Here is a 17,327-nt window from a genome sequence, read left to right on the forward strand (position 1 = left end):
CGGTGAAGGGTGAATTTGTGGAGGCCTTCCTTGGCCACTTTCTACCTCTAGAGATGAGACGAGCCAGAGTAGACAGGTTTTTACAATTGAGGCAGAATGGCAGGAGCATCAGAGATTATAGCCTTGAGTTTGACTCGTTGGCGAGATATGCGCCCGCTATTGTAGCTGACATGGCTGATAGAGTGCATCGGTATGTGATAGGGATGGATCGTTATTTGATTGATAGCTGTATGGCAATGGCTTCTCAGCCAGGTATGGATATTGCTCGGGTACAGGCATATGCACAGGGAGTAGAAGATCGGCACAGAGGGCGTCAGTCCGATAGAGATCATGATAGAGGCCAGCGTAAAAGAGCTAGATCGGCTAGTTATTTTGGGGAATTTCAAGGCGGGCAGCCTCAGCAGTACAGTAGATATCCTTCTCAGCCAGCTCGGAGTGCACCCCCACAATTCAAAGGTAGTAGATTCGATAGCACAGGGTATTCAGGATCCGGTCAGAGCTCCAGGGTTTCAAGTTCATAGATAACAGGGGTTCGCGTCAGTCGAGACCACCTTTACCTCGGTGTCCTCGTTGTGGTAGGTCATATTTTGGAGAATGCCATTTTACTACAGGTGCATGCTTTACTTGTGGTCATCAAGGCCATATTATGAGGGAGTGTCCATTTAGGGGTAATTTAAGTAGTGCAGCTCAGCCTACTGGGTCAGTTGTTGGCTCATCTTCTTCTGTAGCTATGCGCCCTGTGGGGCAGGGTATTCAGATAACAGCAGGCCGTGGTAGAGGCCGTGGTGGATCTTTCAGTTCTAGCGGTCCTTCGAACCGCATATATGCCTTGGCTAGTAGACAGGACCAGGAGGCGTCGCCAAATGTGGTTACAGGTATATTATCGATTTTCTCGCAGGATGTATATACATTGATAGATCCAGGTTCCACCTTATCATATATATCTCCCTTTGTTGCTACTAGAAACGGAATAAAATCTGAATCAATAGAACCATTTGAGGTAGCTACACCGGTAGGAGATTCTGTTATAGCCAACCAAGTATATAGAGATTGTTCGGTGATTATATATAGTCGACACACCAAGGCAGATTTGGTAGAGTTAGTTATGACAGAATTTGATGTTATTATAGGCATGGATTGGCTAGCTTCTTGTTATGCTAATGTTGATTGTAGAGAAAAAGTAGTTCGATTCTAATTCCCAGGAGAACCAGTCATAGAATGGATGGGCAATACAGCATCACCGAGGGGTAAGTTTATTTCATACTTCAAGGCAAGGAAAATGGTTAGAAAGGGTTATATTTATCATCTGGTTCGTGTCCATAACTTGGAAGCAGAGGTATCGACTCTTTAGTCAGTTCCAGTAGTTAACGAATTTACAGATGTATTCCCAGATGAACTTCCAGGTCTTCCTCCTGAGCGGGAGATAGAGTTCAATATAGATATATTGCCAGATACCCAGCCTATATCTATTCCTCCCTACAGAATGACACCCGCAGAACTGAAGGAGTTGAAGGAGCAACTGCGAGACCTATTAGAAAAAGGCTTCATTAGGCCCAGTATATCACCTTGGGGAGCACCGGTATTATTCGTGAGGAAGAAAGATGGGTCACTATGAATGTGTATTGATTATAGGTAGTTGAACAAGGTGACAATAAAGAATAGATATCCTCTCCCCATGATTGATGATTTATTTGACCAATTGCAGGGTGCTAAGTGTTTTTCAAAAATAGACTTGCGGTTAGGCTATTACCAGGTACGGGTAAAGGAGGCAGATATTCCAAAGACTGCGTTTAGGACCCGATACGGGCATTATGAGTTTCGGGTGATGTCTTTTGGGATGACCAATGCCCTAATAGTGTTTATGGATCTTATGAACCGAGTGTTCAAGCCATTCCTAGACTTGTTCGTGATTGTATTTATTGATGATATTCTGGTCTACTCACGATCAGAAGGGGAGCACGTAGATCATTTGAGGAAGGTACTTGGGGTGCTCCAGCACCAGAAGTTGTATGCTAAGTTTTCTAAATGTGAATTCTGGTTGACTTCAGTAGCATTCTTGGGGCATATTATTGGAGCTGATGGTATTCGAGTAGATGCACAGAAAATCGAGGCGGTAAAGACTTGGCCTAGACCTACGACACCTACTGAGGTACGTAGTTTTCTTGGGCTAGCAGGATATTACAGAAGATTCGTTGAGAAATTTGCTTCAATTTTAGCACCTTTAACAAGGCTAACTCAGAAGGCCGTTAAGTTCCAGTGGACCGATGCCTGTGAACAAAGCTTTCAGTTGCTGAAAGACAAGTTGACTACGGCCCCAGTTCTAACCCTTCCTGAAGGACCAGATGGCTATGTTATTTATTGTGATGCTTCTGGTGTTGGGTTAGGTTGTGTATTGATGCAACATGGTAGAGTCATAGCTTATGCCTCCCGACAGTTAAGGAAGCACGAAAGAAATTATCCAACTCATGATCTGGAATTAGCAGCAGTAATTCATGCTTTGAAACTGTGGAGGCATTATTTATATGGTGTACATATTGATATCTATACGGAACACAAAAGTCTCCAATACATCTTTAAACAGAAGGACCTGAATTTGCGACAGAGAAGGTGGCTAGAGTTGCTGAAAGATTATGATGTTAATATTCTATACCACCCAAGGAAAGCAAATGTTGTAGCAGATGCACTTCGCCGTAAATCCATGGGTAGCCTGGCAGATGTACAACCAGAACGAGAAAAGATAGTCCGTGATATTTGCCAGTTAGCTAACCTTGGAGTCCGTTTGGCTGATTCTAGTGATGGTGGAGTTTTTATTCGAGGAGTTGCTGAATCCTCTATCATGGAAGCGGTAAAGCAACGCCAGTATGAAGACCCTATTCTGGCACAATATCGGGATGAAACCCTTCAAAAGAAAAGGACCCCATTCGAGGTCACACCTGATGAAGTGCTAAGATATAGAGGCAGATTATGCGTACCTGAGATTATAGGGCTACGACAACAGGTTTTGGGAGAGGCACACTATGCCCGGTATTCTGTGCATCCAGGGTCGACAAAGATGTATCATGACCTTAGATGTTTATACTAGTGGAATGGCATGAAGAAGGATATAGCAAAGTTTGTAGCCCAGTGCCCAAACTGCCAACAAGTTAAAATTGAGCATCAGAAGCCTGGCGGACTATTACAAGAGATGGAAATCCCGACTTGGAAGTGGGAAGCAATTAATATGGATTTTATTACAGGCTTACCTCGCACTCCACGGAAGTATGATTCCATATGGGTGATTGTAGATAGGCTGACAAAATCAGCCCACTTTCTTCCAGTTAGAACTACATATTCAGCGGAGGACTATGCAAGGTTATATATCAAAGAGATAGTAAGACTTCATGGGATTCCCATAGCTATTATCTCAGACAGAGGGGTTCAGTTTACAGCTAGCTTCTGGAGATCATTTCAGAAGGGATTGGGAACACAAATAAATCTTAGTACAGCATTTCACCCTCAGACTGATGGGCAGGCTGAACGCACTATTCAGACGCTAGAAGATATGTTACGGGCCTGTATTATTGACTTTAGAGGTAGTTGGGATGACCATCTACCACTTATTGAGTTTGCCTATAATAACAGCTACCATTCTAGCATTCAGATGGCACCGTATGAGGCTTTATATGGCAGAAAGTGCAGGTCACCTATTGGCTGGTTTGATGTTGGTGAGGCTAAGTTAATCGGACCCGATATGATTCAACAAGCTGTTGATAAAGTGAAGCTTATTCGGGAAAGGTTATTAGCAGCCCAGAGTCGACAGAAATCATATGCAGATAATCGACATCGACCCTTAGAGTTTCAGGTTAGTGATTGGGTGTTTTTGAAGGTGTCACCCATGAAGGAGGTAATGAGATTCGGTAAGAAAGGAAAGCTTAGCCCGCGCTACATTGGCCCTTATCAGGTTACTCATAGAATAGGCAAGGTTGCATATGAGTTGGACCTACCATCTGATTTAGAAGCAGTGCACCCTGTTTTTCACGTGTCGATGCTTTGCAAATGCATTGGTGATCCTTCTAAAGTATTCCCCATGGATGATATCCAGGTGACGGAGGAGCTTTCTTACGAGGAAAACCTTATAGCTATACTTGATCGCCAAGTCAGAAGGTTACGTACTAAGGATGTGGATTCCGTCAAAGTATTGTGGCAAAATAACAATAGAGAAGAGATGACCTGGGAATCCGAAGAAGAGATGAAGGATAAGTATCCTCACTTGTTTTCTACGCCTACAGGTAATCTAAACCTCTCGATTAATTATATTGATTGACATATAAAACTATTTGTTGTTGCAAAAAAAAAAGACTATTCCCCCAAATTTCTTATAAGACTTTATGAGGCGGGTTTAACATTCGAGGACGAATGTTCTAAAGGGGGGAAGAATGTTACATTCCGTATTTTTGCATTTTGGATTATTCGTAAGCTAACGATTATAAATTCAAGGACTTTTAATTTTGAATTTAAAAAAGACATGATTTGTTGTAGATGCCAAGTTATATGAATAATTTATGTGTAGTAAAATACATCTCAAGAAGGACCCTTAAGCCAAATCAAAATAGAAGCCATCAAATATGTTTTTCTTAAAGTCACGTTTCGGGTAAGCTGATTTTGGGAGGCCATAACCTCTTTATAATTTGGGAATTTGGGAAAACTCTCAAAATGAAAGTTGTAGGTAATTGAAATATATTTCCAACCATAGGTTGTGGGACGAAATGTGATATCAGAGTAATAAGATATAGACGTTTTAAGTCTGATAGGCCAAACTAAATAGTGAATTCGGCCCAACCCAATTCTAATTCGGGTCAGGCCCAATACCCACGAAATTAATCTAATTCTTATCTCTTCCTTCATACTTTAGACTAAGAAAATATCCAGAAAAATTTCCAGAGAGAGAGAGAGGGGAAGTTCTTGAGAGAAAAACCAAATCCGACCAAAATTAAAGCCCCGAATCTCAAAGCTCTTGAAGAGAAAATTGTTGTACGTCGCATTGGCTTCAATTTGAGCTAGATATCATCCAATAAGGAGAAGATTTTATGTGGTGCTGCAAATTTAAGGTAATATTAAAGTCTCCTTTTCATTGTTGACAAGTTTAGTTAGAGTTTTAACGGATTAGAACGGAGAAAATAGTGTTATAAACTAGTTTGGTGATTTGTTGAGATTTATAGGTTAAAGGGTTGTTTTAGGTAGATTAAATGGATGGAATTAGCTTAGTGATGATGTATAATAATGGTTGATATTGTTTTGATGTTGTTGATGAGTTGTTGTTCTTGAATTTGGAGGAAAAAGGTGTATGAAGATTGTGAATGTTCAAACCCGTTTTTGGAATTGAGTAGCTGGTAGTAATTCGGGAATATCTCATTGTGTAGACCTTCGATTTTAGATATTAAACATGTTTTGGAAAGATAATACACGTACCTACAACTCTTATGTTTATGTATTAGTCTATATCTACTGTTATTATGTCGAAAACTGAGGATGAATCATAAGACAAATTCTGTCCAGATTCTGGATTGAAAAATCCTTCATGTATAGCTGTTCGTATTTTGATGATATCTCTTTGTAGAAAATGATTTTTGAGTTGATTTCTTTTGCATTGGAAAATTAAGACAGAGATCTAAATGTTTCATGAAGGTCATAAAGTCCAGTTTTGCCGTTTTCATTTTTAAAATTTAGATACAACGTGAGGTACTTGACTTTCCGAATTTACTGCTTTGGTAACATGAGTCGGGTGGAAATATTCTAGGCTTATTGTCAATAATAAATCTTATTTTGTGTCAATATTTTGGATTGTTGATGTTGATTGATGATTATATGGCTGGTTTAAAAGTGGGAAAAGTGAGCGGTATAGGGGAGGTGCTGTCCAATTTTTTTAGAAATAACCTACTAACGATAGACTACGTTTTATTCTTGTCCATAGCTTAACCATAGTGCTTAACGTTTTAATATAGGTTGAGATAATATTGGACAGCATATACGTATAAACGCTAAAGGTATGTAAAGTTAACATTTTCTTCTTTTGGCATGATCCATATGAAACGAACGAATGACGTATGCTTAAATTCCAAAGAAACTCTTATTCGTAGATATACTCGGATGGCTACCGTTCTTGATTTTCAAAATTTATATTGTTATGTCTTGACTCATGTGTATGATTCCAGCCATCCTAGTTGGTATAACTCATGTTGTGATATAATTCATATTTTAGTATAATCCATAATTGGTGTGATTCATAATGACTATTGTCTTGGTTTTCAAATGATAGACTGTTTTGCTTATTCTATTAAGTCTCCGATAATGATCAAATTTCACAAGGTTGCTAACGATACCTTATTCGTGCATATTGTTATGGTATTATTCACCGAGTCCTACGATAGGCCGGGTATGTTATCATGTATGGATTCCACTACATTATTCACCGAGTCCCTTACTAGAGGGCCGGGTACGTGATATGATAATATGATATTATGATGATATGACGATATGATTATGGCACCGAGTCACATAATGGGCCGGGTACGGTATCAGTGTACACTACTCTATTCACCGAGTCCCTTGTTAGAGGGTCGGGTATGGTATATATATACATATGACGATATATTGATATAATTGTGACACCGAGTCCCATAATGGGCCAGGTACGATATATGATGATGATATGCATGTCTTCATTTTATAAGACACAGGTACAGTGATTTATTGATTATGATACTTGACTCCTGAATCTTTATTTCAGATGTGATCTCCTTTGAATATATTTTATGCTTTATATACTCGGTACATATTTCGTACTGACCCCCTTCTTCGGGGGCTGCGTTTCGTGCCCGCAGGTACAGATACTCATTTTGGAGAGCCGCCACCTTAGGATTCTACTCAACGGGTTGAAGTGCTCCATTGTCTCGGAGCCTAAACTTTTGGTACTAATCCTTATAATGTATATATTTGTGTATTTAGGGGTACGGCGGGGCCCTGTCCCGTCATATGCTATTGTTAATCCTCTTAGAGGTCTGTAGACACATGAGTGAGTTGTATATAGATATTGTCCGGTGTATTAGTATGACTTATGTTTTTGGACGTTTACATTCGGAGTGGAAGCCTTGTCGGCTTACATATTCTGTTATTTTATTTTTGACAATTAAGACTCCCCAAGAAATAGCTGATTTTGGTATATATATAAGTGACCGTTTGAGACGACGTGCTACCCATATAAATTCTTTATCGTGTTTAATTGTCGATTGACAATAGATAATATGTGTGTATACGAGTGTCCAATTTGGACACTATTCACGGCCCACGGGGCTAGGTCGTGACACAAATAATGAGCAACAACAACTACAAGATAACACAGAAAACAGGAGAAGTAAAAGGAGTAAAACCACCAAAATGCAGCTACTGTTCACGAGCAAAAATATGGAGTTACGGAACTCCAAATTCACTTCTGCCAGTTTTCGATCAAAGATTAAGTTGAAAGGAACAAGTTATCTAAATCAGCTCAATCGAACAAGGAACAAAGTGGAATCGCGATTTGAAAAAAACTGCTAGGACTTGTACGAAAATTTGCACTCGTTGCTTATCTCTCTTGTGAATTATTTGAAAAATAAGACCTAAAAAGGTCTTATATATGCACCATAAGAATTGGGTGAATGGGCAAAAGTAGGCTAGTCCAAATTGTCATTTTATTTATCCACATAAAAAGGAAAAAGACCAAAAACCTAACTTCTTATACTAATACTAATACTACTAATAATAATAATACATAGAGTCTAAAAAAGCTACTTACGTAAATTTATAAGATATAATATTCGTCTATAATTCGCTCCTATAAGAAATTTAGAAACAGTTTGACTTTTATTAATACTAGTTAAGTGTACGTACTTTGCACTTGTGTATCGCGTTAATTAATAATAAATATATATAAAAATAAATTATTGTGTGTACGTTATATCATTAAGTATTTTTTTTTTTTAAATAACATAAAATTTTTAAGATAAAAAGTGTACTTAAAGAGGAGCATGATAACTCATCATCACATTACTGATTAAAGAACAAAATTGAATGAAGTGAACTAAATTTTGTCGTTCTGCCAAGAGACTTCACCTTATATCTGGTATATAAATTGATACATTTATCTTAGATTTAACTCTTTCATCCAACTTGACTTCCATAACTAATAGTACTGACACATAAAAAATACTAATGAAAAATAATTCTTTTTTAAATCAACTGAAAAATAAAAATGATAGAACGTAAAATAAAATATTATCATTTCACCATATTTTCGAATCTTATCTAATAATAAATAACTTAAGAATAAAAAAAAATACATACATGTTGATGAGAGAAATTAAAATCTTAGAATTCTTACCATATGTCTTACCTCTTTCTATATATTTTACGACTCCTTAATTTTTTAAATATATTTTTCTCTTTCCATATTAATTTATGAATCCTTAATTTTTTAAATATATATTTTCTCTTTCCATATTATTTTACGACTCCTTAATTATTAATTTTTCTAATACCTCTTACCCTATATTTTAGAACTCCTTAATTTTTAAATATATTTTCCTCTTACCATAAATTCTAAAACTCTTTCATTATTAATTCTCCTAATACATCTTACCATATATTTCAAAACTCCTTAATTATTAATTTTTTCCCATACCTCTCATCATATATTTTAATACTTATTAATTTTTAAAATATATTTTTCTTTTAAATTAAAATTCTGGTTATTAAAAACTTCCTTATTATAAGAAACTCCTATTATTGAGAATTTAAATTTAAAAATCAGTAAATTATTCTTTATATAAATCCTTTCCGTAGAAAGTTATATATTAAAATATTTAATATTCCACACTTTGACTTTTTTATATTATTTTTTTTTACTAAAAAACCATACGAAATCTTAGTTTAAAAGTAAAAATCCTTATGATTACAAATTGAAATCAGGATTTGCTTCGAATAAAATAAGAAAATATTTAAAAAGTAAAATTTTAATCAATTTTAAATTACTAAATATTAGGAGTTCGTATCTTTTTAAGATAAGTAAAGATTTTTAATTAATTTCAAAATTCTAAATATTATTATAATAATAATAATAATAATAATAATAATTAAATGACAATTATCTAAGAAAAATAGTAAATAATAGATGAGTTTTGCAAGACTGAGCTTCACCCATGGCTTCCTTATTATTTGTTTCTGTTGGCAGATAACCAAAGAAAAATTATATAACAAATTCATATTTTTTAAATAAGATATTGTTTGAATTAATTGTATTATAAATCTATCGAATTCTCAATATGAAATAAAAAGACACAACTCCTTACATCCATCTGGTTACCAAACAACAAATTTTTCACATCTTCCTCTTTAATTGAAAGGAATTTATGTAAAAAGGCATCCAATTACTAAGTTAAGGAAATAGAGCATAAAACCAACCAACCTCATGATCTTTGTGATGAGTTATCATCGTCAACCATCTTCAAGATACCTACAAAATTAATGCAAAACAAATCAAACATTATCAATATAATTTTTTGCTGTAAAAGAAAAAATCAAACAAAAAAAAAATCTAATCTTAAACAAAATAAAAAAAGATGTTTAAAAAGAACACATAATAAATATACATATATGAAGAATTCTAGATGGAACAAAATTAATCACATACACATATTAATTTTTTAGTAACCATTAGTTGTCATTATTTTTTAATTTAATGTTTGTTAACTTGACTCCATAAATATAGATTATATATATACGAAAATTATGGAGATATATTTTATAAGGTATATTTTAATAGAGTCTTAAATAGTGAAATTTTCCATTAAAATCAAATAATGATTGATTTAAGAAGTCAAATTGTAGTTAGTTTTAAAGTCTAAATATTAGGAGTTCTTACTTTTTATAAATAAGTAAAGATTTAATAGCTATAACTTTAATTAATTTTAAAGTCTTAAATATTAGGATAATAATTATTTGAGAAAAATAGTAAAAAATAATTTTATCTAAAATAAAGTCTAAAAAGTTCAAACAATATTATTAAGATCTTCGTTCTTTTAATATAGTATATATTAGGATGTTCGGATATTGAATAATTAAATTATGTTTAATTTTTTTATCAAAGTTTATAAATATAAATTTTAAATAATACATCCACACGGTTATTGTAGAAGTTTAAATTTAAATCATAATATTCAAATCTAGATTCAAATCAATGCGGCAAGAAAAAGGGGACAAAAAGACAAAAGTTCAAAAAGTAAAGACCTTTTTGTGAAATTTAAAATCCAACGGCAATTTATAGTGTTCGATATGGAGTAAAATATTTTTTGACATATTCACTCCGTTTTTATTTACTTGTCAAATATTTTTTTAATTTAATTTTTCTTTACTTGTCAATTTTGACAATTTAATAAAGAATTTTTTTTTCTTTCTATTATACATTTAAGTGAGTAAATATGTTTACAAATCTATCAATTAATAAGGGTAAAATGATAAACTCACTATACCAATTATTGTTTTCTTAATAGGTATGCCAAGTCAAAAATTTGACAAATAAATAGAAACGGAGGGAGTATGTTTTATTTTCTAATATTCAATTGGTCAAATTTTAAAAAATATTTTTTTCTAAAAAACACTTCAAAATGAGATATATGACTTTTGTAGTATATGGAGAAAAAATAAGTTTCATAAGTGATATTTCAAAGCAATTGTGTTTTTCCCACTCTACAACATATGTCATCTTCACCCCAAGTACGTAGGATCTTTCCTCACCACCTCACACACCCATGTCTCTCGTAATATTTATTTAAATTTATATACAAATATTTTTAAGATAATAATTTTTACCTAAAAACTACAAAAACATCAATAAAGATTCATTTATTTTTCTAAAAAAAAAATACTTTCAATGGAAAATATTTTCCTTGATATCGAACACACCCTTTTTTTTGTTTTCTATTTGATCTTCTGTTATCGCATTGAAATTCGACTAAATACGGGTTTAAGTCAAAAAGTTCGACATTGGAGGTAAAACACTCTTTAACAAAGACGACTCCATAATCAGATAAATTCAAATTCGAGACTTCTAATTAAGAATGAAAAAATATTTATCACCCCACGATAACTATAGTAGTACTGAACACACCCTTTAGTTGGTATTTAGACATAACCAAAGGCCCTACTTGTTTTCTTCCATTTCTTTTTATACCATCTTACTTCTTGATAACCAACACAACACCCCAAAATATAGCTTCTCCTTCCCCTTTTGCTGTCAACTTCTCTACACCATTAATAAAGTTCTTGCCTTTTTTCATATAAATTTAACTTCAGAATACTTTGAAATTGTTTGGCTTGCAATGGAAGATCATAAAGAGGTAAAACAAAAAATAATCTATCTTTTGTTATATTTTATATTCTTTACTCTTTCCCCACCTCAAGTTTTGCTTCTTATTCGGTAGGAATTTAGAGTTGGAACTTTTTTTTTTTTTTTTAAATCCTATTTTTCTCTAGAGCTATATTTATTCACATACGATTATTTATATCAAATCAAATAATTTAATTATAACAATAATATAAAATATATACTACTCTTATTTAACCATAGTTCTGTCATAAATGTTTATATAAAGCACACATGACTTTATATTTATTGTCTTGATATTAACATCATATGCGAATCGATTTTTGACTATATTTTGTATGCGCATTAAAAAATAATTGAGCTCTATGTATTAATGTATTTTTTCGTCAGTCCTCTTGCGCCCCCTAGCTCCGCCTATAGCTCTACTAAACTTTTGGGTTTCCTTTCTTGTCCTTATTGTTTTTCCCCCCTAATTATTCAATAATTACATATGTATGGTGTAATTTTAATCTTCTATAGTTATATGAATAATTTCCTAATTATTCAACATTGTTTTTCCTGCATTCTCTTCTTCTAGGGTTGTCTGAGAAGTTATGGGTGTCATGACTATAATTTTCTTTTTTTTTCCTTCAATTTAAATCTATTTTTTAAAATATTTTTTTGTGGTTCACGTTTAGTCAAAATTAGACTTTGAATTGTCAGCTAAATCGCACAGAAAATTTGAAAATGCAAAGGTCAATTGAAGGGAAAAAGTTATACAATGTAATTAGCTGTTACAGCTGGACCATATAATACACATTATGTTTTTGTTAATATTTTCTAATTAATAAATTTATTAGTGATGTGATAAGCTAAAGAATAAGTGGAGTATACAATATACGACTTGTTTATCACTTTGGCGTGATAAATTGTATACTTTTTTTTATTTTTTTTAAAACGTCAAATATTTTGAAATATTAATAAAGGGTAAATAACTTGCACACAATTCTATGATGAATTTGAATACTTTTTTATTTTTTCAAAGCGATCAAATATTTTGACACAAATTTTGTAAATCATTTTTTTTTACAAAAGATAGGAGGTGAAGGCACTACAACCCTCTGATGAAGAAAACTATGACTAATTAGATCGTTAGTGACCAAATGACAACGTCGATATAGAAAAAGAAGGTGAGATAGGGGATGAAAATAGGGTAGTGCTAATTCCGCATCCACAGCTATTTTGCTCTTTTCGAAGAGCATCAAATCAAACTCTTTCATTAACATTGAGACTAACCCTCTTCCAAGTGAAAGAATTTTACGGCAATATATTAATTATTGCCGTTATATTTTATTGAGTGACATTAATATAATATGAGTATTTTTAATCAACACTCTATATAAATGTCATTTAAAACTTTAGTGATCCCGGAGGTATTGATCTTAAGTACTCAAATATTGCTAAATATTTTTGCAGTAATAACTAATATCACTAATATCTTTTTTATTACAGCAAAAGTGCTTACCATCCAAACAACCCTGTTGTCCACCGATAATTTTGTTGATAAGCCATTGACCAAAATTTTGTGAATTTACAGAAGGCAACACCATGGCTATCTGTGCCACAATTTGGGGACTGGGATCAAAAAGGAGCATTGCCAGACTACTCAATGGATTTCACAAAAATAAGAGAAAATAGGAAACAAAACAAATCAAGAGCTAGTCTTGGAAATGAGGAAGAATTCAATTCCATCTCAACTACAAATAATAATAATAATAATGTGAATACAAGCCATTCAGCCCAAAGCAATGATCAAAGTTACCATCAAAAACATTCTCCAACTGTAAGATTTTGTGACATTAATTTATTTATACATTCTTGTTTTTGCTTGGACTTGTGCTGCATCATTTTTGGTTTGAATGCAACTTTCTGTCTCAAATTATCTGTCGTGTTTCTCTTTTATATGTTCATTGATAACATTAATTAAGAAGAGTTTTGACTAGGGATGACAAATGAGCGGGTTGAATCAAATATGGGTAGATAAAAAATGAGTAAGGTGAAAACGGATAAAATATTCGACCCGCCTATATTTGATATGAATAATTTTTTTTGACTATCTTACCTTTAATTTATTTATGTCTTAAGATATAATTTTCTCCTCATTGAATATTTACTCTATTTATATGTCATTATTCCATAATTGAAGTTTTTATAGTTTTCAAGAACAATTACTAAGTACTCTATTAAAGATAAAATGAAAAAGAAAATAATTAATTTTATCTTGGACTTCTAAAATAACAAATAATTTGAGATAACTATTTAAATATTTTTTAGAGATAAGTGTCAAAAATACACCTAAACTATTTCTAGTTTCATACACCTAAACTATCACTTCTTAGTTTGAAAAACACACCTCTCTCTTTTATTCCACTCTCACCATGATGTGTGTGCTACACTCTTTCTTTCATTTTAAAAAAATTGTCACATCACACTCCACATAGACAAAATATTCCACCTAGACAAAAATTAAATAAATTCTTAGAATTAGTTAAAATTAAATATTAATGTATCACTATCCACCCTCAAAAAAAATACAAAAAAATATAAAATATTTTTATTACCCACTCCATTTTTTCTCACCATACTTCCCCCTCCCCCCCCCAATTTTTTTTGTTTTATTTTTTTTTCTAAATTTATTTTATAAAAGTTTTAAAAAAAATTCTTACTTCATCTTCCCCTACCCCTTCAAATAATAATTTAGATATTATTTTTATATATTTTTTTTAAAAAAATTCTACCCCACCACACTTAATCTTTCGCTTCCAATTTTTTTTCTCGTTTTGTGTTAGATACATACACATGAGTGAGAAAAATAACTTTTTAAAAAAAGTAATTTCATTTTTTTAAAAAATAATTTCTTTTTTGGAGATAGAAATACTTTAGTTTTAACTTTTAACTAATATTAATAGTTTATTTAATTTTTGTCAATATAAAATATTTTAGCCATGTGACAAAAATTTTTTAGAAAATAGAGAGAATAGAGAGTGGTGTGTTTCTTAAACTGAGAAGTGATAGTTTATGTATAAAACTCACATTTTTTATAGTTTAGGTATGAAACTCACACTCCCTATAGTTTAGATATGAAACCACACTCCCTATAGTTTAGGTATGAAACTAAAAAAAGAGGGATAGTTTAGGTGTGTTTTTGACACTTATCTCTATTTTTTAACATATTTATTCAATGCAATTTTCTAGAGAGGATGGTTGGTACTATCGGCTATTTCATTTGCTTTGTATTTCGTTATCCTATTTTTCATGCTTTGAAATTATTATTTTTTGAGTCGAGGTATTGGAAACAACCTCTCTACCTCACAAAGGTAGGGATAAGGTCCAAGGACGAGGGAGGATATTCACCCAGCCCCCTCGACAAAATTACATTGTATAAATAAAATGTAATTTTTTATTAATTTATTATATACATATATAAATTTAGAAATCCCTTAAATATAAGACCACATACTGATTTTGTGGTTTAAGAGGTTCAGAATTCACCTTGAGATTTCAAGTTCAAATTCGTGGTACATAATTTTATTATTTTGAACTTCATCAGTAAAAATTCTAAATGCGTCATCAAACTAAGGTTTACCTATATCTTATTCTTTTCCGACCACTTATATAATTACACTTTGTTGTTCTCACTTGTGGATTTCCTTTCAATGATGTTGATCATGTGGTCATTGTATAAGTACAATATCACATGAAAGATGTATACAAGTTGCAAGAAAGTGAAGTTTGCAATGCCTTATTTGGATAAGCAACTTCTCTTGTGCAGAAAAAAATGGTTGAACAAGTGTTGAAATTTTAGGAGAAAATGTTCACATTGGTTTTTAAGGTATGGGTAATGTTTTTTTATCTTTAAATATATTTCATTTCATTGACATGGTCATTAATTTATAATAAAAGTCTTTTGATCCTTTTTAATATATTTCACTTGATTGAAATGGTTCTTAATATATAATAAAAAGTGTTTATTTTATTTCTTTATCCTAAATCTTAGAGATTTATATTTTTTTAAAAAATATAAAATTTAGTTGTGAACCTCACGTGGGTAACAAAATTCACCATTATTGTCTTCTTTGTTAGCTCCAAAAAAAAATCCATAAAATCTAACACCATTTTAATTTTTACAAGTAAAACAAAAATTATATTAAGTAAATTTTTTTATTCTAAAAATATTTGTATTTAATATAGATAATTACTATGGGAGGTAGATGTGAGGAGTAGGGGTGTGGGGTGGTAGGGATGGGGACAAGGGGATGGAAGTGAATATGAGGTGTGTTGGAAGGTGGAGAGGACACGATTATTGTAGAATGTCACTAGTGAAATTTGTTTTTACTTTTATTAGGCAAGTAATTTTTCTCATTTTTAAAAAACTTGTTTCCGACTTTGCTTGTGCTATTTGTACTTCAGAAGATTGGTTCCAAACATCTCCAATTTTATTGAATGGATTATGAAGAGGTCAGTCAAAAAATTTGGATTTTTGATTAGTTCGCTTCCACCTTCTCATTGTCCATTAGTGGGCAGAATGATCAACTTATATAGAAGGCATTCGTCTCCTTTAATTCAAACATGTCCTGATAGAAATTTTTTACTCCTTTATGGATTCAACACAATGCGAATCTAGATAAGTCAGATGAGTAAGTTTGAGATACTAGATGGTATTATAACTTAACATACGTGAAACACAACAACAACAACAACAACAACATACCCAGTGAAATTCCACACGTGGGGTCTGAAAAAGATAGAATGTACGCACACCTTACCACTATTTCATGTATAGTATTAATTATATAGTCTTCATTAATCCTAATATTTCTATTTTCTATTGGTATAAATCCATAGTGAAAATTTGCACCTAAACTTTTGTTGTTTTTACATTCTTTTTATTTCTAATTTTTCATTTTTGACAGACAAGGAAAAGCATTTTCAGTTACTTCAATTGCTGTGTGAAAGCTTGAAGATACATGAGATTGATTTTGGTGTTCTATGTAATGATATACATGTACCAATATATATTAATATATAAGTTGATTTCATTCCCCACGTTTTGAATTGTTTTTAGAAAAAGGAAATTAATATTCTTGTCTTTTTCACATTTTGATGATCAATGACAATTGTTTATCAAGAACACGAATCAAGTGGTAGTGATGATTGCTTTGTTTTATCCACAACTTCATCCAACAATTTTTTTTATAATGATGATGTCCAGATTGATTAAACTTGCATGTATTTGATTATTTCTTCAAATACTTTTTGTATGAATGAAATTTGATCTCATGACCTTTTGGTTATACGGTGAGTCGGAAAAAATAAGTAAATAAATTTTGTTAGTTAGTTTAGATGATCTTTCAGAGCTGATTATTACAAAATTGATATGCAAGTTTAATAATTGCATGTGTTGAGATGGCCGAGTTGGTTTAAGGAGCCAGATTCAAGATTCTGATCCGTGGGGTTCAAATCGCACACCCAACAACTTTTTTTTTAATTAGAAGGAAAATTATTTCTATGTTTTGGGGAGTTGATATGTTTTTATCAAATCTTCATACTCCATTAAATTATGAAGTAACCGATATTATTTCTATTTCCAATCTAAAAACAGTAACAATGGCTTGAGTTAAGATTTTTTCAATTTTAATCAGATAATAAGTAAAAAAATCACCTATTTTTAAGAAAACATTTTCCATTATACTAAACACATACCAATTATGATTACCACAAATTTTCAATATTTTATTTTTACACTTAATATATTTCTACATACATAATATTTGAGTATGACAATTATAGAGGGTAATTTGATCATAATAAAGAGTGTACCACTATAATGAATGTAATTATTATTATTATAGGTAAAATATTGTTATAGAAAAATAAAATATAACATAAAAAA

The 17,327-nt window shown here is 32.0% G+C and overlaps 1 protein-coding gene across 1 annotated transcript; it reads left to right on the plus strand.

Moving 5' to 3' along the window:
- Window positions 1-11,251: 11,251 nt before the first annotated feature.
- LOC129877470 (uncharacterized) lies at window positions 11,252-16,500 on the plus strand. The gene is made up of 3 exons (XM_055952979.1): window positions 11,252-11,408; window positions 12,972-13,217; window positions 16,348-16,500. The coding sequence occupies exons 1-3, from the start codon at window positions 11,391-11,393 to the stop codon at window positions 16,393-16,395; spliced, it is 312 nt and encodes a 103-aa protein (XP_055808954.1). The 5' UTR covers window positions 11,252-11,390; the 3' UTR covers window positions 16,396-16,500.
- Window positions 16,501-17,327: the final 827 nt, after the last annotated feature.

Source organism: Solanum dulcamara, chromosome 2, assembly GCF_947179165.1.
Source record: "Solanum dulcamara chromosome 2, daSolDulc1.2, whole genome shotgun sequence".
In the NCBI taxonomy this organism is placed as follows: Eukaryota; Viridiplantae; Streptophyta; class Magnoliopsida; order Solanales; family Solanaceae; genus Solanum; species Solanum dulcamara.